Genomic DNA, 21,662 nt, shown 5'->3' with positions numbered 1-21,662 from the left:
CGGTCTTATTGTTAATTATATTTGAATAATAGATTGAATGGCCATTTAGGTTAAAATGGGGAGATCCCGAGAACATCTCCATTAGTCTTTTGCACGTCATGAGGTCATGAAGTCGCAATCAAAATAATAATCCAAAAAATAAATAGAGTAAAATCCGATTGAAGTCGTGTTTAATCTTTGCATTAAACTCTCTCTCTAGCAGTGAAAGGTATGTAAAAATTCATTTAAACAAATTTTATTATCAAACATGGAGTTGCGGAATAGGTAAGCATAGTTCGATTTTCATTTAATTTTAATAAAAGAAAATAAATCAAATTTCCGCTGTGAGCAGGGTGGTTGATATTTGTGGTAGTGATAATTGTGCTGCTTCTCGTCTCGAAAGCTAAGAATTGTAAATGGTATATCTAAGCTACATACATAAATAATTTGCATATATTCATTCTACTGAGCAAGTGCAAAACAAATAACGAGTTTTTTGTATATATCGGTTATATTTTGGCGTTTATACCTTTTGTATTTAAAAAAGGTGTGAAAGTTATAAAATTTTGTTAAAATTCTAGTCACTCTTTAGAAATGTTCAAGACGTGGTAGAGGTTGTTTAAAAAAGGCGCACAGCACAAGATGTGCATTTACCCATGCATTTTGCTATTGAATAATTAAGAATCAAAAAATTTTAGACAGATATATATAAAACGTATAATTGCAAACGACCAGTTTTGATCAAATTGAATTTTAAATAATATAAATACATAAAAGTTTTAGATGATATAGTCATCCGATCTGAATAAAATTGAAACCGGAATTCTGAATTAATTAAAAGTGAATTCAGAGTACTTTCCCCATCGTTTCTACGGTATCTAAATGATATAGCCGTCAGATCTGGTCCGTTTCGCCTTGCATAGGGTCTAAAATTACTCTTTCACCCTTCCAGCCTATAACAATGCAGTTCATTTATTGGCTGTAAATAAACATTGTGCACAAAAATGTATATGTAGAAATACAAACATAATTTAAAAGTGCCAAAAATAGCATGCTAGAACTTGAGGGTGTGTTCCATTATCAGCCACTTGAAAAGTTTCTATACCCTTTAAGTATACATTTTCATAAAACATATTTAAGTTAATAATTCTTAATTAGCACAATAAATTTTTATTCCTATTTCAAGTCGAGTGGTATTGCGTATTACAAATATAAAACATCTACATATATATAAATATCCATTTTTACATGCGCTAACTGTATATTATTTTTTCAAGACTATACAAAAGTTGTTTATAAAAGAATGATAAGCACGATAAGAAGAATTTATTGCGAATTTTTCAGACTGATCTGGCAACCCGAAAGCTTTCATATGATCGAGGAAATGGCAATCTCAAACAAAATCGCCGAGGAAGGGCAAGTTAAGACGGTGAAGGGAGGCAAATGTTTTTATTTGAAAAAAATGATCGGAGATTACATAGGTGAGTTCGCGCGGAGTGCCCGGCGACTGATTAGAAGGCATAAACTAATATAATAATGATTCACTTCAGACACGGCTGTTCGCATCGGAGCTACCGTGTTTCTGGCCGACTTCCTGAAACGCCTTTACCATTGCGGCGTGGAATATTGGCGCTATGTCAACTACTATTTGCCCGAGGATCGGCTGTGGACTATTTTGCGTCGGGGCTATGCGTACAGCAATAAATCGGTCTACCTCATCATGGCCTTCCTTCTCGTGGGATTCTCGCGGACATCTATGACCGGCGATTTCAGAATCATTATTCCTACAGCCACCTTTTTGGTCTATATGCCACTCTACTGGGTGTTCAGTGATCTAGGTCACAGCACCCTCACCTACTCAAAATGGATTAGGGAGCCGCACGGGCTGGACTATGCGGAGGGCATGGCATCGAACTACTTCCACGGATACATTAAGCTGGCCCTGCCCGAGCTCAAGAACGATGGCCTTAAACATCGGATGGCGGTCTATGAGGTAATGTCATTTACAAATTTATAGGGTACAAATATTAAAAGGTTTGTGTCCTGTAGGATAAACACGATGTCACTTTCGGAATTGACCGACTGGTTATCCTTATTCCCGACGAAATGTGGGTCAAAGGCGATTTCGACAGCAAATTGTTGGAAAAAACTACGGTATCTACGTGTATCTTAGGTAAAGTCTATATAATCTATCTATCTTTTGTTTTTATTGTTAGCCCCTAGAGACGAGATTCATTAACCGAGCCGGAGTGTATCGTCCTTTTAAGCATGACGTCTACAAGCTGACCCGGAAGGTTAATGGGAAGAATTATTACTTTGCCATTGAGGGTGCCACGCCAATGTTGTCCTTCTATGACGCTATGCAATCTACCTTGTCGGCCACCTGGCAGATGCGAGAGCTGAAGCGGGAGATATGGCTCAAGTTCGCTAAGCATTTGAAGAAGCTTATTTCCAAATGCCCGGAGACCAGAAACGAAGTGCATCTCCTCGTGTACAGTTGTAAGCTCACTTTTGCAGAGATTTTATAAATATGATTAATAATATATTTCCTATTTTTTAGCGCATGATAAGCATGGTAATATTGTTGACGTCGGAGACATGTTAATCGATCTCATCCGGAACAAAACTGAAACTTTAAGCTTGGGAAACAAGAAATATGACGAAATCAGTAATATCAGTAATATATAATATGTAATTAGGTCTCACTGCATCATATAATCAAGGATCAATTTTTATATTTTTGTAACGTGCTTTTTGTATCTTTAACTACAACTAATGAGAATGTTCGTTGAAATAAAAGCGAATAACTAACAAATATAAAACTGGATTTCACATGGACAAGGTTAAAAAATGTAAAACGTTTTAACTTAGGCTTCTATATCAACGAGCTGGTCTTCTGAATTTGATGCCTCCATTTCCTTCAGCTTGGCCTGGGCCATAGCGAGCATCCTTGACTTCCATTTCTCGTAATCCTCCGCTTGTGGTTTCTGTGCCTTCTTGCCATCCTTTCCGATGATATTTTCCTGATGGCTCTGTTTTAGCTTCTCTTCCATATTGGTGGCAGTCACCACTTTGCTCTCCTTGTAATGCTTTGCTATCATGTTGTCCCATTGATGTTCCAGTTGCTGCCATTGGGTGGGTCGCAGATTACTGAAGGGCATGAACTTAGTCTTGGACACCTTCTTTTTGAGCAGGCGGCAGGCTTGGAATACGGCCATGGCGGCATACTGAGGATGTTCGGTGTCGGTGCCGGTGCCTTCCGTGGCCGCCAACGCTTTAAAGAGGGTCATCAGCTCCTCGCCCTTGCGGGTCATCTCGTTGAGGTTCAGCTGCACGCAGATATCATTCACGCTGGCCAGCTTATTTAGATCCAGCAGCTTCTCAAACATGCGCTTGTTGTTGAGGTAGTGGCTCTTGCGCAGTCCGGACAACTTAAGAGCCTGCTCTTTGTCGAAGCCAATGCCCAGCACGCAGGACGCCAGATCTGCGCACAGAACTATTTTGCCGTATTCGTTGATCTGCAAGGGAACATTTGTAGAACGCAGCTCCAGAAGTCGCACCAATTCTGTGGTTTTCCTGTAAAGGATTTTGTTTTTATTATTTTCGTATTTTATTTGGAACTTAGAGTCTTACTCCAATATTTTGGGCTCATCCCGCAGTCCCATTTTCGTTATTAACTGTTCTATTAGAGTTGTCATTGTAAAAATACACAAATTTTGAGTCCGTTTGTGGTTGAATTGTAAATAAACTATTTCTGGCGCGAAACTATAACAGCTGTTGGCGATAACATAGATTTAATCGATTGTTATTCGATAGGTTGTTTAAAAAGGATTGCCTGAACTAGTTCTTGTTCTTTTTTCATTTTTAAATACTTTTTTTTACTTGGCTTTAGTCGGCAAAATAGTGAAAAAAAATGACGGAAAATGTAAATTTTTTACCCGATTTGTTTTATTTTGCGATTGAGGGGAATTTATAAAATTAATGCATTATATTTAGGCCCAGAATTAGATTCCCTGCCACAAGCGAATTAATGCGTCTCATTATCGCTGTCATCCTCCTTGTTAGCGGCTTCTCCGGCACTGCGCGCCTTCTCAGTCAGTTCCGTGGGATTGATCAGATGCACGCCATCCGTGCACTTGCCCACGATGCCCATTTCGAAACGGAAGTCCTTGTCCTTCAACTCATCGTGGACCTTGTAAATACTAAAATAAAAACGAAAATATGTGATTTTAGCTAAGAGTCGGTAACGGCAAAGCAAAGTAAACCTACATTTCACCGGCACTCTTTACGAGATCCTCAGTTTTCATGTCCGTCTTGAGCTTCTCCATCTCGGTCTTGGCCTGAGGCTTTGCCTTTCCGCTGGCGCAGGCGTAGTAGCCGAAGAAGGAGCCAGATGGCTCGATCTTGTAAAGCTGTGGCCCTTCCACCTCGTCCCACGAGGCAAAGATTATGGAGAGACCGAAGGGACGGACGGCGCTGTACAAAGTGTATGCGTGCACATAGGCGGAGACGCGCTCACACAGGTGTTTCAGCGGAATGCCGTGCTGGAACTGCTGACGGAAGTTGGCCGCTTCCTGGCGGGCAATGTCCGCGACATAGTTGCCATCGGCCGCCAAGCCTGCCACAGCCATGCCGATGTTCTTCTCGATGGTGAAAATGCGTCCGCCGGCGTCCGGCTCGTACAGCTTGCTGGTGATGACCTTCTCCACGGCCAGCACTACGGCGTCCTTGCCGCGTATCCCGACAACGGTTCCGCTTTTCTCCACCGCCTTCGAGGCATAGTCGATCTGGAAAACTCGACCATCCGGCGAGAACTGCGAGGCCGACAAATCATACTGCAGGGGGGAAATTGGGCGTTATTATCTCTTAAATTACAAACCCAGTATCGTGCTACTTACACCGGTGCCAATGGTACTCATTTTAAAGTTTCAATTCGTAATTTAAGCTATTAAAAGGCAAAAAGTTTGATCAATTTGTTGCTTGAATGATGAACGACGATGATTTGACGGCTTTTTCCCAACTAGGTATGGTAAAAACATTGTCGCTCATCGATGACGGGACTCTCGATATAGCTCTTGCAATAGTCCACCTCTAGCCGATAGGATAAAAAAATTTTAACTATCGGAAGCTTAAATTTTTAAAAATACAAGCATGCATTTGTTTCAAAATATAATAAATTTATTTGTAATTTCCACATATACTCATATATTTACTAAAAAATGTTTTAATATTTGTTTACATTTTAAATTTAAAAATACGCGGAACTGGTTCCACAAGTCTCTCTTTTGATTCCCGGTTCCGCGGCGCACGAGGTTCTTATTTATAAACAACGAATCAACATGCTGGTAAATGTGAGCGAAAAAAGGTAATTTCTGAATAAAAAGTATCCTCCTGGTAATAATAACTAATAATATATTTATTTAAGCTATGCGGCGGAAGCGCGCTACACGAACTTCTACGCCGGCGGCGACATAACGTGGAGCGCGGACGGGCAACACCTTTACTGCCTGAACGGCGCCAACGTCAACCAGGTGGCCGTGCAGAGCTCACAAATCCTGCAGAGCTTTGGGGTTGCAAGTAACTCCGATTCGACGGCTGAAAAGAAAAAGGCTGACGCCAGTGCAGAGGACATCGATGTTGAGGAGGACACAATAACGTGCTTTGGACTGTCTCACGAGCGTTTGGTGACTGCCCATCGAAGTGGGCTGTTAAGGCTCTGGGAGCTGGCCACCGGCAAGCTGGTGAAGCTGTGGAAGGCGCAGCACAAGGGACCCGTTGTCCGGATCGAGTTCAGTCCGTGTGGCAGGCTGATCTGCACCAGTGGTGGCGCTGATGCCACGCTGAGACTGTGGGACTACTCTAACAACAGCTGCCTGGGCGCTCTAAAAGACTTCCCGGGACCCGCTTGGTTCATAGTCTTTCATCCCAATGTCCTGAGGAAGGAGATCTACGCCGTGGGTGCGGATAACACGATTTACGGCTGGAACTATGGGACCAAAACGCTTCTGCACAAGATGCGGGGACACCTATCGCAGGTAACGGGTCTAAGTTTTAAAAGCAAGGAATTGGACTGCAACGAGCTTGTGACCGTGAGCCGGGATAAGGTCCTGATTGTGTGGCAGCTTCAGGAACAGGTGGAGAGCAAGCAACTGAAGGTCGTTCCGTTGTACGAGGAACTCGAAGGAGTTGTCTATGCCGACGACGGTTGTCATATAATCGTGGCTAGTGGCGTCGGTAAGCTGCAACAGGTGGATACAAAGTCCTGGAAGATCAAGGCCCTGCTGTCTCAGTCAGACTTCCAGATAAGCCGCCTGCTGCACAGCAGCGAGCTGAAGCAGCTGGCATTGGTCACCACAGAGCAGAATATCCTCATCTATGACGCCGAAACTCTGGAGCCTCTCAAGCACTTGGTGGGCTACAACGATGAGATCCTGGATATGTGCTTCATGGGTGACAACGATCGATATTTGGCTGTGGCCACCAACAGTAAGCACTTCAAGCTGTACGACACGGAGCACGACATGAACTGCAAACTGATCGTTGGCCATTCGGACACAGTAATGTCCTTGGCCGCCTCCCAGAACCTGCTCATTTCGGTGGGTAAAGACTACAGCATTCGGCTGTGGCGGCTTCAGCATGACAAGGACTGCTCGCTGGAGGCTCTGACTCAGCAGACCAACTGCCACACGTCAACCATTGGCTGCGTGGCCATGACGCACAATGGAGCGACTGGCTTTGCCTCCGTTAGCCAGGACGGCAGCATGAAGGTGTGGCAACTGGCTAGGGATAAGCAGAATCGGGATCTGTACTCCTTTAACCTACGGTACGCAGCCCTCTCCCACGACAAGGAGGTGAACTGTGTGGCTTATGCACCGAATAACAAGCTCCTGGCCACCGCTTCGCAGGACAAAACGGCCAAGGTGTGGCTGGCGGAATCGAACTCGCTGCAGGGCGTGTTGCGTGGTCACACACGCGGAGTGTGGAGTGTTCGCTTCTCACCGGTGGATCAGATAGTCCTCACCTCGTCCTCAGACTGCACTCTGCGTCTTTGGTCTATTAGCAATTTCGCGTGCATAAAACGTTTTGACCAGGAGTGCACCATCCTGAGAGCCGAGTTCCTGGATCACGGCAAGTTTATTCTATCCGCTGCTTCTGATGGTCTGCTAAAGCTTTGGAACATTAAGAATAGTACCTGCCTACAATCCTTGGATGAGCACGACGACCGGGTGTGGGGTGTGGCTGTTTCCGGCAGGAGTAATCGCTTCTTCTATACTGGGGGAGCTGACTCCAAGCTGATTCGCTTTGGAGACGTCACGCAGGTGACGCGGAACGAGGCGCTGGATCAGCGACAGGCCACCTTGGAGCAGGAGCAGACTCTTCACTCGCTCCTCCACGCTCAGAAACAGCTGCATAAGGCCTTTGTGCTGGCCCTGAACCTAAACAGACCCAAGGCCAGCTATGATATTATCAACCACTTTGTCCGCGAAAGGGATGAAGATGGGCTCAGACAGTTGGTGGACCAATTGAATGTGGATCAAAGGGTTGCACTGCTGCAGCATGTCAAGGCTTGGACCACAAACTCGCGGCACTCACAGGTTGGCAATCTGATATTGCGACACCTAATCGGCGACGCTCTGCATGATCCCAAGGCACGGTTCTACAACAATGGCAACATGGTCGAGGTGCTGACGCCCTATGTTCAGAGGCATTTCAAGCGAATCACTGAACTTAACAAGGAGCTGGCCTTCCTCGAGTTCATTGTGCAGTGCATGTAGAATTCCTGTGTTCTTGATTGTTGTAATTTAGGTTATTTAGTTTTAAGGAAATAAAAAATATATGAAAACACAGTCGCATATAAGGGGTGTTTATACATATATCGAGAGGTATGTTGAAACGCGTCAAAGAAAGAATAATAAGAAAATAATTTAACTTTTAATATTTATTTGGGTATTTCAAGATATTCGAATTGCCAGCTAGATATGTAGAAAGAAGATGACTTCCATGTTTATCATACAATTGCTCTGAAATGTTTAGAAATTAATCCAAATAATACCTATATTTAAAACTTTCAATAACCTTAAACGTACAATACAAAATACTTTTATTTTTGTTTAACGTTTATTAGACAATAGTTTATATAACATTTATAACCACTTACGAATTTACTGAAGAAGGGGAACATCTCCACAGAGTTTAGTTTGTTTCGAATTTAAAATTCTAAAAATTGTACAAATTTGATTCAAATGAATTTGAGGATTGTGTGCGCTCAGAGCGTTCAAAGCTCTATTATTAATCTACATTACATACTTAGGCACACTCGAATAAACAACATACATTCATACATACAGATGCAGCCCTGTTTCCGTTTTCCATCAGCTGAATTTTAATAGAATCGAATTGAATGACCTTGTGAAACATGAAAACTTGTATGGATTTCGGTTGATAACGCGACGGAAGCATGTCTCAAAAGATCCTTGCTATAGAGCTACAGTTCCATCGATACTTATATAAAAATAGAGGCGACGACCTGACGGGCCAATTTATGGTTAATTCAACTGACAGAATCCCTAAGATTATCACTGTGTTTGCCTTAATTTTACATTAGGTGTGCGGTGGCAGCTTGGACAATGGATATGGTGATCCCTGGTTCTTTACTCGATGATCATGATCAGATCCTCGCCCTCGAGCTTCGTTCCATTGGCGATCTCCAGTTTCTTGACAACGCCCGCAATCGGAGACTGGACCACCATCTCCATCTTCATGGCCGAAAGCACGACCAGGGGCTGACCCTTCTCCACCTTGTCGCCGACATTCACGCGGATGTCGATGACGGTTCCGGGCATAGGAGCACCAACCTCGCTCTTGTTGGACTTGTTGGCCTTGGGATGGACATGGATTTCCTGTGAGATACCACGGAGGATTAATAAGTGTTTTTATTCACTTTAAAGTTGATTGAAGAGATGTCTCACCTTCACCGCCTCCTTGTCCAGGATGTGAACCGCTCGCAGTTGTCCGTTCAACTCGAAGAAGACCTCGCGGATGCCGTTAGGCTTGAGATCGGCGGACACAGCCAGAGCCTTCACGCTCAGGGTCTTGCCACGCTCCAGCGGCACCTCGAACTCCTCGCCCACATTGGGACCGGTAAGGAAGATGCGGGTGTCCAGCTTGTCGACGGGTCCGTACTTCTCTCGGAAATGGAGGTAGTCGTTGGTCACCTGCGGGTAGAGAGCGGCCGACATGACGTCGCGATCGGTGATGCTGGGGTGAGATTCCTTCAGATCCTTCTTCAGCTTGCCGAAGTCCAGTGGCTCCAGTTCGGCGCCCGGCCGTCCCTCAATGCGGGGCATATCCTTGAGGACGCGAGAGCGCAGGGGCTCGGGGAATCCACCATGAGGAATGCCAATGGAACCTTGCAGATACTCCACCACTGACTTGGGGAAAGATAGCTCCTCGGCCCTCTCCAACACCTGGTCGGCGGTCAGGTCGTTCTGAACCATAAACTGGGCCAGATCTCCCACCACCTTCGAAGAGGGCGTCACCTTGATGATGTCGCCCAGCAGCAGGTTAGCCTCCCGGTATGCCTTCTTCACGTCCTCGAAGAAGTCGCCCAGACCCAGCGAGAAGGCCTGGAACTGCAGGTTGGTGTACTGGCCGCCGGGAATCTCGTTCAGGTAGACATCGGCGTTTCCAGACCGCATCGTCGTCGTGCACTCGAAAGGTGCGTACAGAGTACGGGTCTGCTCCCAGTAGGCAGAGTAGTCCGACACCGTGCGCAGGTCCAGATTGGTATCCAGGGGTGTTCCCTGGAGGGAGGCCACAATTGCGCCCATGCTGGGCTGTGAGGTCATTCCGCTCATCGAGTCGACGGCAACGTCCACAACATCGGCGCCGGCATTGGCACAGGCCAGCATAGAGGCAACACCGGCTCCAGAGGTGTCGTGGGTATGGATGTGGATGGGGATATCCGGATGCTTGTCCCGGATGGCGGTGATGAGGAGCCTGCAAAATGACGAATAAAGATATATTACATCAATATATATTAGGAAATGACCTAGTCACTCACCTGGCGGCTTCCGGCTTCAGCAAACCAGCCATATCTTTAATGCAGAGAACATGGGTGCCAGCCTTGACCAGTTCATCAGCCAGGTTGGTGTAGTACTTAAGGTCGTATTTGGTGCGCTGGGGATCGCTAACATCGCCAGTGTAGGAAATGGCCGCCTCCACAACGCCGCCAGCCTTTCCAGCGGCTTCCATGCCGAGGATCAGATTGGGCAGGTAGTTAAGCGAGTCGAACACTCGGAAGATGTCCATGCCGGTCTGCACGGCCAGTTCACAGAACTTGTAGACCACGTTGTCCGGATAGCTGGTGTAGCCCACAGCGTTGGCTCCGCGCAACAGCATTTGGAAAGGAATGTTCGGGATGCGCTTGCGCATCTCCTCCAGCCGCTCCCAGGGGCACTCGTGCAGGAAACGGAGCGCGACATCGAAGGTGGCACCACCCCAGTTCTCCAGCGAGTACAGGTTGTTGAACTTGTGGGCCACGAACGGCGAGATCTTCAGAAGATCGTGGGATCGGACGCGGGTGGCCAGCAGCGACTGATGAGCATCACGGAAGGTGGTGTCCATGAGCAGGAGTCCCTTCCGGTTGCGCACTTCCTTGGCGAAGGCCTCGGGACCTTCGCACACAAGGATGTCGCGCAGACCCTTCGGTGGCTCCGTAACTATATCACGAAAAAAAAGGCTTTACGTTAGTTCAAGGCTTACAAAGTCGGGATATAGTCCTGCGTCTACAACCGTAATACTCTTAAATACTTCAAGGCAGGAATATATCTGCGGAACTGGGACATAGATTGAGTTAGGTCATTAAAACTATTTAAACAAAACTCCCAAAAACATGTACTTGATGAGTTGAACATCAAAAGCTGAACTTTTTTATTTTTTAGCTGGTAAAATCAAAAATTGCATTATTAAATTAAAAAACTAATTAATAATTATTAAAATATCAACGAGTGTGTTTAGTGTGTTGAATGGAATTAGCTTTTCACCCGAACATGAATCAGTAATAATATAGACACAGCTATAAGCCAATAACACCAATAAACATTTACTTAATTTAAATTCGGTTGAGATTTCAAAAATAAGCGATTAATTCGATAGCACATTAAGAGAAACCGATATGATCGATGTTTTATATGTATAAATGTCCTGTGTGTGGAGAAATGGTTTCCTTTTTTTCTGTTCTTAACTGGAGGATAAGTAAGGATAACAGCAACATAAACGTACCTTTGGCCTCGCCACGTTCTTCACGTTCTAATGCCTCCGGCGACAGGTCTACAGATTCGTTGGAAATATGTTTTCGAGTTCGATACCGATTTCGATCATGACGTGTTTTTTTTTTGTTGGTGGATTTTTGGCGTGTTGTGCATTTTGGAATCGTTGTTGTCGGTGTGTGATTTGGTGTTTTGTTTTTATATTGCAATATTGGCGATTGCGATCGGTGTATATTTTGGGTTGATTAATAACAGATGCAACAAAAATTGATAGTTGTTTTGAAAGAGTAAAAACATAAAGGTTCAATTAAAGCATATCAGAAAAGCAAAGGAACGTTTCACAAGAGATGCGGTAAGATAAAATAAACATCCACTAAACATGCCTTTTTCGTTGAATATTTTCGCAAAACAAATTCTCCCAATTGATCTATGAAAGTGGTTAATAGATCAATTGAATTAATTGGGTGTTATAGCGAAGGGGTATTCTTACACGAAGCATTTTCCGAACTTTTTAGAAAAAAAAACAGTATATGAAAGAATTTATTTAAAAAAAAAATCCTAAAAATTAATCATTTGTTTGTTTAGAACGGGTTTTAAATTGAAATCTGCAAGAAAGATATATAATTTATATGCCAATTCTGAACAATTTAAAAACTTCTTATTCCTGATTTTAGGAGATTTTCATCTTATTAACAAAGTGATTAATTGTTTCAATTAACAAAAATCAATGAATGTTAGAGAATATAAATAAATAAAATGCTTCATGTAAAAACCCCCTTAAAACTAGAGCTGGGAAATCATCGAGGTATGTCGATTTATAATCGATGTTTCCATTACAAAATATCGAAAAATTCGATACTTTTTCACCTCTAGTTAGGACGGCATCAAGACAATCAGATCTGAAGAGCTGAAAGATTGAGAAACCGGCATATCTTCCGTGGTAGCCACAAAAGCAAGCGTGAAACCAAAAAGCACATGCCATTACCTAAAGAACAAACTCTGAGTAGGGATTAAACCGGCGAAACTTACCCAGCGGAACCTCCGGCAACGGCGGCGTGACCACAGCAGGCTTGAGAGTGGTGGCCAGCGGCGTCTGGGGCCCATTGACCAGCACCTCGCCCATGTAGTTGAGCAGCTTCTGGGCGCGATTTAGCGAGGGCTTAAACTTGAAGAGCTGCGGATGCTCGTCGATGAAGTAGGTGTCGAGGACGCCGTGGAGGAACTTCTGGTTCTCCAGCACGTTGAGCAGGAAGGGGATGTTCGTCTTGACTCCGCGGATGCGGAACTCGCGCAAGGCACGGTTCATCTTGGAGGCAGAGCTCTGCAGATCGCTGGCATGCGAAATTACCTTGACCAGCAAGGAGTCGTAGTAGGGCGAAATGATGGCTCCGGCATAGGCGGAGGCGCTGTCCAGGCGAATGCCCATGCCCTCGCCAGAGCGGAAGACCTCCAGGCGACCGGTGTTGGGCTGGAAGTCATTGGCCGGATCCTCGGTGGTCACACGACACTGGATGGCATAGCCGCGCGGCACGATGTTCTCCTGTGTGTAGCCTAGCTCTGGTAGGGTCATGCCCTCGGCTATGCGGATCTGCGACTGCACCAGATCGATGCCCGTGATCTCCTCGGTGACCGTGTGCTCCACCTGCAGGCGGGCGTTCACTTCGATGAAGTAGAAGTTTCCATTCTCGTCGCACAGGAACTCCACGGTTCCGGCGTTTTCGTAGCCCACATGACGAGCCAGTCGGACAGCGGCCTCCGTCATCTTGTCGCGAATCTCAACGGGCAACCGTGGAGCTGGGGCAATCTCCACCACCTTCTGGTGGCGACGTTGCACGGAGCAGTCGCGCTCATACAGATGCACCACATTTCCGGCCTTATCTCCCAGCAGTTGCACCTCGATGTGGCGTGGCCGCTCTATGAACTTCTCGATGAACATGGCGCCGTTGCCGAAGGCGGCCTTTGCCTCAGAGCTCGCCCGCCCAAAGTTCTCCTCAACCTCCTCCATCTTACGGACGACACGCATGCCACGTCCACCGCCTCCATAGGCGGCCTTGAAGATCACCGGTAGACCGTGCTTCTTGCAGAAGTCCAGGGCCTCCTCCTTGGTGGTAACCGGACCATCTGTGCCCGGCACAATAGGCACTCCAGCCTCGATGGCTGCCACGCGGGCCGCCACCTTGTCACCCATGTTCTGGACCACCTTTGGCGTGGGGCCGATGAACCGTAAGCCCGCATCGATCACCGCCTGGGCGAAGTCACTGCGCTCGGACAGAAAGCCATAACCGGGATGCACGGCATCCACGTCGTTCTCCTTGCACACCCGGATGATCTCTGGAATGTTGAGGTAAGCCTCCACCGGCGGCAGACCCTTGCCCACAATGTAGGACTCGTCGGCCTTCTGCCTGTGCATATGCATCTTGTCCTGCTCGGAGTATACGGCCACAGACTTGATGCCGAGCTCTGTGCAGGCACGGAACACACGGATGGCGATTTCGCCACGGTTGGCCACCAGCACCGAGCGGATGGGCTTGTATTCCACCTGTAAGGAAAAGAAGAAATGAATATTATTCGTTGCAATGGAGTTAGAAAAGGGGAAAATTGTATAGTTCTTCAATTAAAAATGGATCAGTATATTAAATAATAAAAAAAAAAATTTATATTATTTTAGGTAGTTTTTTGTGTTATTTATTAACTTACTTTACTGGAATATCCATTCTTGAAGAGATAGTTGAGCCGAATACGTGGCTGCGTCTTTCGCAGCGTCCTGTACGCGGATTGAGCGGCCGGAATGAACATCTTAAAAAGCTGTAATTAATTTTATAACAATATTATATTACAAAATATAAATATGTATTCAATTTAAAATTATGAATTTCTAAACCGAAAAACGTAAACATGTTTTGAAATCTTAAGAGCAAATAACACTGGTTTGTATTATAAAGTAAACAGAGGGCATAAAATGATGCCTGCCCTGGATTTACGATCGAGAGATTGCATTTAACGCTTCAATTATCTGCTAATTTCCAGTGCTCGATTGCCAAATGCCTTAAGGTTATCGACTTTACTTTCGAAAAAGCAAACAAACAGAAAACTTTAGAAGGTCTCAACGCTCGGAAATTGTTGCAATTGGAAGCCCCAGAACGTTGAGCCGGCTAGTAATGCCTTCGAAACTAGCCACAATAGTGAAATTATTAATAAAAAATAAGCTCCAAATAAGCAATATTAAATACCTAATTCAAATTTCAGTAGCTATGATTTTGACCTGATCTGTTTGCATAAGTCCCCGTTTAATCTTCAGTTCAAAGTCCATCGATTGCTGCTTTGGTGCTATTCCATATATAAATAACAATCTGTCTGCTCATTATAATACGAGGTATAAGTGAGTTGACTCACGTGATCGAAATCCCAAGCGGGTTTTAAACAAATAAATGCACAACAAACTTGTAGAATTATATAGCTGTTCGAGTGCTTTTTTTTATCTCGAATACCAGTGGACAGACGAACATTTGAATGTGAAATTCCCCTTAATTGAAACATTGAAAGTGCCTATTTAGGTGCTATTACGCACAATAGCAGGGTTAGTAATGGAGATTAACAAATATTTGCTACTATAGAAGCACACTACAGCACGTTTTCGCACTTGAATCCAAAATAGATTCGAGGGGTATTTGTATTTTATTTGTTGACTGAATCATTAAATTAAAAAATATATATATTTGATTGTTTGTTCAGGAAAGTAATTGTGGAGTATAATATATTTTGGATAAGTCATTAAAAGTCTATAAATAGCATTGACAATATTAGAAAGTGTCATATGTTTGTATTTAATAATTTAATTTATAATTTAATAATGTTTGCGAAAGAAATCATTTCTAAAATTTTACAATACAACCTTAAAGTACATCCAAACGTCTTTTATACACCATTGTTAATTATAAATTATAAGTTATAATAAATCATAATTGTAGGGTATTCATTAATTCCCAGTAAACTTTTCTATCTTTTCTTGTTTCTGTATATGTGGCAACTTAATTAGCATCAATAATGGAAAACAAATAGTAAATTATTATAGCCTCATGCATTATAACACCGCCAGACAAACATTTAAAGCTCTTCCAGTGAAGAGTATTCACAGCCCGTGGATTGTGAGCCCACACTTTTGCCGCACATGTCATAAAATATATACATATATATATATATTTATCTTATTTTTATTTTTGTTAACTTTTAGCTCGTTTTGCTCATTATCAGCGATTCAAATGGCTTTTGTTGCCCCCGTCGACGATGAGACGGAGTGAAAAATGGACGACGACCGGCTGACCGGCTTTGCTGTCCCAGACGAGAGTCCGAGTCCGAGCACAGTTTTGCATTCAAGTCCCGACTCTCGGAGTACCTATCTCTCTATTCCGTGGGGGCTCGTCTCCGTCTGCGAAAAACCTGTTGACTATATACTGTATCTATGTCTAGCCAAAAAGTCCCAATTTCAAGTGCAGCCAGAACTGATACTGGAAATGAAGGAGGGGGACAACTGGTCAGGTGATCTGTGAACGGTGATCCAAGGAGCTCGATTGGGACCTTGGCTCTGCGCTAATCGCTTTTATAACCCCTCTTTTTTGGATGGGGTTCAACGATTGACTCTATTTTTGGCCAGCATGTTGTGCTGTTTACCACTCGTAGATGCAATTAAATGGATGTTTCCATGCCCGCACGTGAAGTGCATGCCCCCAGGAAGGTAAAGGGGGGATCGGGCTCCATAGATAATCAAGCAGCAATGTTGACACATGTATTGGAAGTGACACAGGTGCAGATAATGAGCGGAAGATAAGCTCGCCGACGCTTTATTAACACATCGGAGGTCGGGACTTGGTAAATATTATCATTCCCGGTGGGAGTGCACACTTGTATGGAGCTCCTGGGGGCCACCTATAAATAGTCGCGACTCGATGGAAATCTTCTGTGTTGATCTCGAATCTAATTTAATTTCGCCCTGTTAACATCAATTTTATTTGCTAATTGGATTAATTTGTCAAGCGCTATTTCACGATTATGTTATTAATTATTGACTTTATTTAAATATAATATTGATGTTTTTATTATTGATATTTTTAAACAAAAGTAACTGAAGGCCTCACTTAGACCTGTTCTTAAATTCATTTTCTAAAAGGTCAGGTTGTCATTAGTGAATTTATAAAAATTAAATCTATAAATAATCAAGCAGAATCAGGTGATACTTTTAAAATAAAGAGTACAAGTCTTAGCTAACTTTTAATTTAATATAATAAGTTATTCCAATACCTGGAATATCTCTGAGCCAATCTTATCTAATCTTGGGTCCAAGCGGAAATTATAATCGGAATTAATTATTCATTGCTTTATCGGTGGCTTAAGAAATTGAAAAGGTTTTGCCTTTTATATCTAACAAATATCGATCAGAGATAAAATGTACATGTAATTTAATGAACTTTCAGTCTGAACTTGAGCTCATTAAAGAACCGGATCATTTTTATACCCTTGCAGGGTATTATAATTTCAGTCAGAAGTTTGCAACGCAGTGAAGGAGGCACCTCCGACTATATAAAGTATATATATTCTTGATCAGGATCAACAGCCGAGTCGATCTAGCCATGTCCGTCTGTCCGTCTGTCCGTCTGTCCGTCTGTCCGTCTGTCCGTCTGTCCGTTTCTACGCAAACTAGTCTCTCAGTTTTGAAGCTATCTGAATGAAACTTTGTAGTTAGCCTTCTATATACTCTCACTCGTATATATGTCGGAACGGGCCGGATCGGACGACTATATCATATAGCTGCCATAGGAATGATCGGAAAATTTTTACAAAAAAAATTTTAACTTTTTCAGTTCTCTATAGAATTGGATCAAATTTGAGATATAGCCATTAAATATTATTCTACAATTTTGCGTAAATTTTTATGAAAATCGGACGACTATATCATATAGCTCCCATAGGAACGATCGAGAAATTAATTCAATTAAAAAGTATAACATTTTCAGTTTTCAACAGATTTTCATCAAATTTGAGATATAGCCGTTTCATATTATTCTACAATTTTGTGTAAAATTTTATGAAAATCGGACTAATATATCATATAGCTCCCATAGGAACGATCGAGAAATTTGAGAGGAATGAGAATGGCGGTGGCTGTTGTCGGAAGACTGACAATCGCGGTGGCGATAACATTTTTAGTTTTCAACAGAATTTAATCAAATTTGAGATATAGCCATTTCATATTATTCTAAAATTTTGTGTAAAATTTTATGAAAATCAAACGACTATATCATATAGGTGCCATACAAACGATCGTTTGATGTAGAAGAAAAATACAAATCTGTGAATATAAAGCTGCAAATATAATATGTATAGGTGAATGAAATAAAAGCAGGTATTACTTCATTGTTTTTAAAAACACATATATATATAATTTATATGGTATGGATTTCTAGTCATAGAATTTCTATCTGCAAGGGTATTTAAACTTCGGCGGGCCGAAGTTAGCTTCCTTTCTTGTTTTTTGTTTAGTATTTAAAAATTAAAGCGCATTAGCATCAAAATAAAATAAACGAATGAATGTCTAACAAATTGTTTAGCGTGATGTGAAAAAATATCACTTATTATCGCATGCAAATCAGGTTTTTTTAGGCATCATTCTGGCGTAAATAAAGTAAACTTGATGCCACAATTCGGACAATATTTGCAGGAGATCAATTATCCTGTTGCTCCTCCCGTTTGCTGTTGACTGACTGGGTGTGTTCTCAAAGTGGGCGCAGTTAAGTCAAGTCCAATCTCATGCAATTACACGAAAACGCTGTTGACACGGCACATGCCACGACCAAGTCCAAACCCAAACCCAAACCCAAACGCAATCCCCAAAGCAACCCCCAAAACTCGAGTGTGTTTGCTTGCCGGCATGTCCATCAAACTGAGCGATTATGTAATAATAACATGATAATCCCACTAACTACATCGTTCAGCAATAACAAAAAAAGCAAAAGGAAAAAAAACAGGAATGCGCCACTCGAATGATTTGCTTTTGTTCATCAATTTTTGCCCATAGAAATGTGCGTGCCTATGATTTATATATATTTATTTTTTTGTTTCGCTCTATAAATGTATGATCTTGAACGACAAGCCGTTAAGGTCAAAGCCGCATTTGAGTGTTTTGTGGGTCGGACATTGATTTTTCGCTAAATATGGCAAGTAATTTATGGGCATAGTGGCAGGCATTTAACTTCCGTTAATATTTATTATTTTGTAACAAGTTGTAACAATTATAATTAGGGAAAGGTGTCGCAAAACTACTTATTCTGCTTTGAAATCCAGAGACAAATATTTCTTTTTAACATTTTTTAAGGTATTAAAAAGTTTACATTTATTTATTTTAGAAGCTTAGTCTTCGTTAATGATTTCAAAAGATTTTTTTGTATTTCAACTTACTTCTCAATAAACTTCGCAACCTATCCTGATTATAAATCTAAAGGTTTATGTTTTTAACGACTTTAAGGTCAATAAAATATTTAAAATAAAATATTAGGTACTTGTAAATGTAGATATTTAGGAAATTCTTTTTACAAATAACTATAAGCAGTAACATTACTATTAAGATTTTCATTAAAGCTAGATGCAATAATTATAAAAATTTCCAAGTTTTCATTGATTTTTAAAATAAAATATGAACTTTGATAACGATTTTTGTTCTTTTAATATTTAAAAAATTAAAGCCAAACAAAAACCATTTGCAAACATAAATTATTTTCACAAAGTTTCGATTCCCCCATTAATATAAAAGCGAAAACTATAAACTGATGTGCATAAAAATATACAGTCGTATGAAAAACTTTTATATTAGCCCGAGGAGGCAGTCTAGACTCTAGACCTTATCACGACGACGACCGAATAGCTGATAGAGACGGAGCTTTGACATTGAGTGTCCGTTCGGGTCCAGCTCCGTAAACTTTACAGCCAAATTCAAATCAAATCAAATGGAATTAAAACCGTGATTTTAAGATAACTAAGTTATATTTTGATTCACTCAATATCACTTTCTCGGAACACCTTAATTGCTTTCTCGTTGCACATGCGAGCTAATTTCAAAATGTATGCACAAGTGTGCATAAATTATAGATCTACATATGTTTGGCTGGGTGTGTGACAAACACGTTTCACCCAATAGCGAAACCATAAGAAGGTCATAAATATTGGGCAGAAATGTTGGGCATGAGCACGAAAATAAAACAAGACGGCGACTCGCTTCTATTGTGCGTGTGGGTGTTCCTATGCTCGGGTATATGGAATAGAATAAAATGTAATTAACACATGTCGGCCAGAGAGAGAGTGACGAAAGCAGGCAGCGGCATTACACTTGGAAGGGTAGAGGGAAGTCCCACCAAATCGCACCGAGTGAAAGAGGGGCCAGACGGAGGAGGAAGAGGAAATCGAGCAAAAATTATGCAATTAATTTGCCATGCACTTGATCGATGGGCGAAATCCAATTATCTCTGCGGGTCCGCCGACCTCTGACTTACTTTTCTTTAAGCGACGAAAGTGGCTTATCCAATCCTCGTTATCCTGGCGAGGAGGAGTCTCTCTCCGGTATCCGCAGCACTACAACATAAAACAATGTCGGACGTGAGTCTTGAGTGAAACGAAGGGTAATTTTTTGTTCGCTCCAAGCTCCCAGCTCAGCACATACAATATATACACACGGCCTCTTTTAGTCGGTTTTGGTTCTTTGAATTTTTCGGTTTTTGGTTGGTAGAACAGCGCGAACTCGCCAACGGTTGCTGCTTCTTCTCCGTCTTGTCTGCCCAGGAACTCGCGACCGTTCACTTCAAAGCTGTCCGTCGGACTGGCCAGGGGAAAAAAACTCGAAACTTTTGCCGCCGCCGCCGCCTCGTCGTTGCGACTACATCTACATGGTTTTGCGGAGAGAGGAGCGTTTCACTCGGGGAACTCAACCAGCCAGAGGTGTCCAAGCTCCATGCCTATGCCGTCGCCTCTCACGCGTCTCTCAATCACGTAGGTTCCTCTCGCAAATTCTCGATGCCTGCGCGTGCTCGAAGCTCCCTACCGGCATGATTTGTTCTCCGGCAGAAAACCAGAAAAAAATCACAAAAGAAGGCACAAAGTGTTTCGACAGTCACATACCCTTTCCTTACTAGGGCCCTGAAAACTTGGTTGCCTTAATCAAGTTAATTTATTTCACCTTATTTCATGTAAAATTTGATCACCTTTGAAGAACTATATTTTATTGAAAATATAGAATTTTAAAAGTCAATTGCATCCATAAATATGCTTCATAATGTAGCATCTAACAAAAAATCGTTTTAAATTAAAACTAGTTTTTTTACAGACTTTGGGAAACCAAATCTAATTAAAAACGAATTCTGTGGCATTCCTATTTAATGTCACCCTAATTTGACATAAATCGAATTGAGTTATCGAAACAGGAAATTAGCATGATCTTTTTGGAATCACCGAGTTGTCTTTTCTCCAACTGTTACCGAAACATGTACAAATCGAATATACCTCGCGAGTACCGAGTATTGTTAGCAGCAACAAAATCGCACTTTGTCCTACAGACAAAGCCCGCGCGGTTGTTGTTTTTGTCACCGGATGCCGGCGGCGCAAGAGAACTTTCTATTGACATTGCCAGTCGGTCGAAGGAGCGAGCGAAATTACGAGAGAGAGAGATAGAAAGTAAGAGCGACAGAGAGAGCAACAGCTGTTCACCGGCCCCCAAAAAAATTGTCATAAAACCGCTTACATGCACTCCTCTTTTTTCTCCAGGATTACTGCAAATTTCGAAATTGTACAATTTTGTAAACAATTTAAATAAAATAAAAAAATAAATAAAAAACAAATAATTTATAATTGTCAAATTGGGAAAAGCCTCCTGTTTTCTAGTTGATAAATAATAAATCTAGATATCAACATTATGTGAAATTCAAGGGCAATCTAGGGAGCAATAACCTAATAATAAATCTAATATAAGGACTGTGCTGAGATACGAATACATATAGATTGGAAACTATTATAAAATAATAATCTTATCCATTACAATTAACATGCTGGAGAAGCCAAAATCCTAACACGAACCACCCTAGTTTCTAAGACTGTAGCCAGGTACACAAAAACAAGGCATCGTCGGGGGATCACATCCTAACCCCTGATATTAATGTGTGTTATGTTTGTGGAAACTTTTTGAAAATTATGGCTTGTATGTATGAAAATATGTATGTACATATGTATGTTGTGGAGGGAATTGGAATGCTCAGGCAATTCAGATCGGAAGCGTGCGGCGTCGAGGCTTATTATATCAACAGCCGGTGTGTCTACTCTCTAGAATCGTATGACTCCAAAATACTATCCCAATGGGATCTGAGATTCGGCGCCTATTTT

At 42.4% G+C, this 21,662-nt stretch overlaps 5 protein-coding genes across 9 annotated transcripts; 2 read left to right on the top strand and 3 right to left on the bottom strand.

Annotated features, from left to right (window-relative positions):
- The first annotated feature begins 1 nt into the window (after position 1).
- Positions 2-2,801, top strand: Sting (transmembrane protein sting). Of its 2 annotated transcripts, XM_020959472.2 has the most exons (6): positions 2-208; positions 1,324-1,460; positions 1,530-1,972; positions 2,029-2,133; positions 2,196-2,478; positions 2,540-2,801. In XM_020959472.2, exons 2-6 carry the CDS (start codon positions 1,352-1,354, stop codon positions 2,665-2,667), a joined length of 1,068 nt encoding a protein of 355 aa, XP_020815131.2. In that variant the 5' UTR covers positions 2-208; positions 1,324-1,351; the 3' UTR covers positions 2,668-2,801. The 2 variants fall into 2 exon arrangements, with proteins under 2 accessions (XP_020815131.2, XP_020815132.2); XM_020959473.2 differs by lacking the exon at positions 2,029-2,133 and having other exon boundaries at positions 18-208.
- On the bottom strand, positions 2,652-4,180 carry Orc6 (Origin recognition complex subunit 6). The gene is made up of 2 exons (XM_020959474.2): positions 3,613-4,180; positions 2,652-3,555 (listed from the first exon to the last, which is right to left on the bottom strand). Exons 1-2 carry the CDS (start codon positions 3,675-3,677, stop codon positions 2,847-2,849), a joined length of 774 nt encoding a protein of 257 aa, XP_020815133.2. The 5' UTR covers positions 3,678-4,180; the 3' UTR covers positions 2,652-2,846.
- Positions 3,906-4,986, bottom strand: Prosalpha7 (proteasome alpha7 subunit). The gene is made up of 3 exons (XM_020959605.2): positions 4,878-4,986; positions 4,249-4,814; positions 3,906-4,181 (listed from the first exon to the last, which is right to left on the bottom strand). The coding sequence occupies exons 1-3, from the start codon at positions 4,896-4,898 to the stop codon at positions 4,007-4,009; spliced, it is 762 nt and encodes a 253-aa protein (XP_020815264.2). The 5' UTR covers positions 4,899-4,986; the 3' UTR covers positions 3,906-4,006.
- Positions 4,987-5,132: 146 nt separating this feature from the next.
- On the top strand, positions 5,133-7,826 carry LOC110189397 (transducin beta-like protein 3). Its single transcript, XM_020959452.2, has 2 exons — positions 5,133-5,344; positions 5,405-7,826. The coding sequence occupies exons 1-2, from the start codon at positions 5,319-5,321 to the stop codon at positions 7,752-7,754; spliced, it is 2,376 nt and encodes a 791-aa protein (XP_020815111.2). The 5' UTR covers positions 5,133-5,318; the 3' UTR covers positions 7,755-7,826.
- A 252-nt stretch (positions 7,827-8,078) lies between these two features.
- Positions 8,079-21,162, bottom strand: PCB (Pyruvate carboxylase). Of its 4 annotated transcripts, XM_020959256.2 has the most exons (8): positions 19,954-20,172; positions 19,787-19,865; positions 13,947-14,054; positions 12,279-13,788; positions 11,263-11,310; positions 10,043-10,700; positions 8,949-9,978; positions 8,079-8,879 (listed from the first exon to the last, which is right to left on the bottom strand). In XM_020959256.2, the coding sequence occupies exons 3-8, from the start codon at positions 14,043-14,045 to the stop codon at positions 8,631-8,633; spliced, it is 3,594 nt and encodes a 1,197-aa protein (XP_020814915.1). In that variant the 5' UTR covers positions 14,046-14,054; positions 19,787-19,865; positions 19,954-20,172; the 3' UTR covers positions 8,079-8,630. The 4 variants fall into 4 exon arrangements, with proteins under 4 accessions (XP_020814915.1, XP_020814916.1, XP_020814917.1 ...); XM_020959257.2 differs by lacking the exons at positions 19,787-19,865; positions 19,954-20,172 and adding an exon at positions 21,028-21,162; XM_020959258.2 differs by lacking the exon at positions 11,263-11,310.
- Positions 21,163-21,662: the final 500 nt, after the last annotated feature.

This window comes from Drosophila serrata, unplaced genomic scaffold (assembly GCF_035046125.1).
Source record: "Drosophila serrata isolate PLE 108 unplaced genomic scaffold, ASM3504612v1 contig_347, whole genome shotgun sequence".
Classification (NCBI taxonomy): Eukaryota; Metazoa; Arthropoda; class Insecta; order Diptera; family Drosophilidae; genus Drosophila; species Drosophila serrata.
This window is presented reverse-complemented; position numbering and strand designations above follow the sequence as displayed.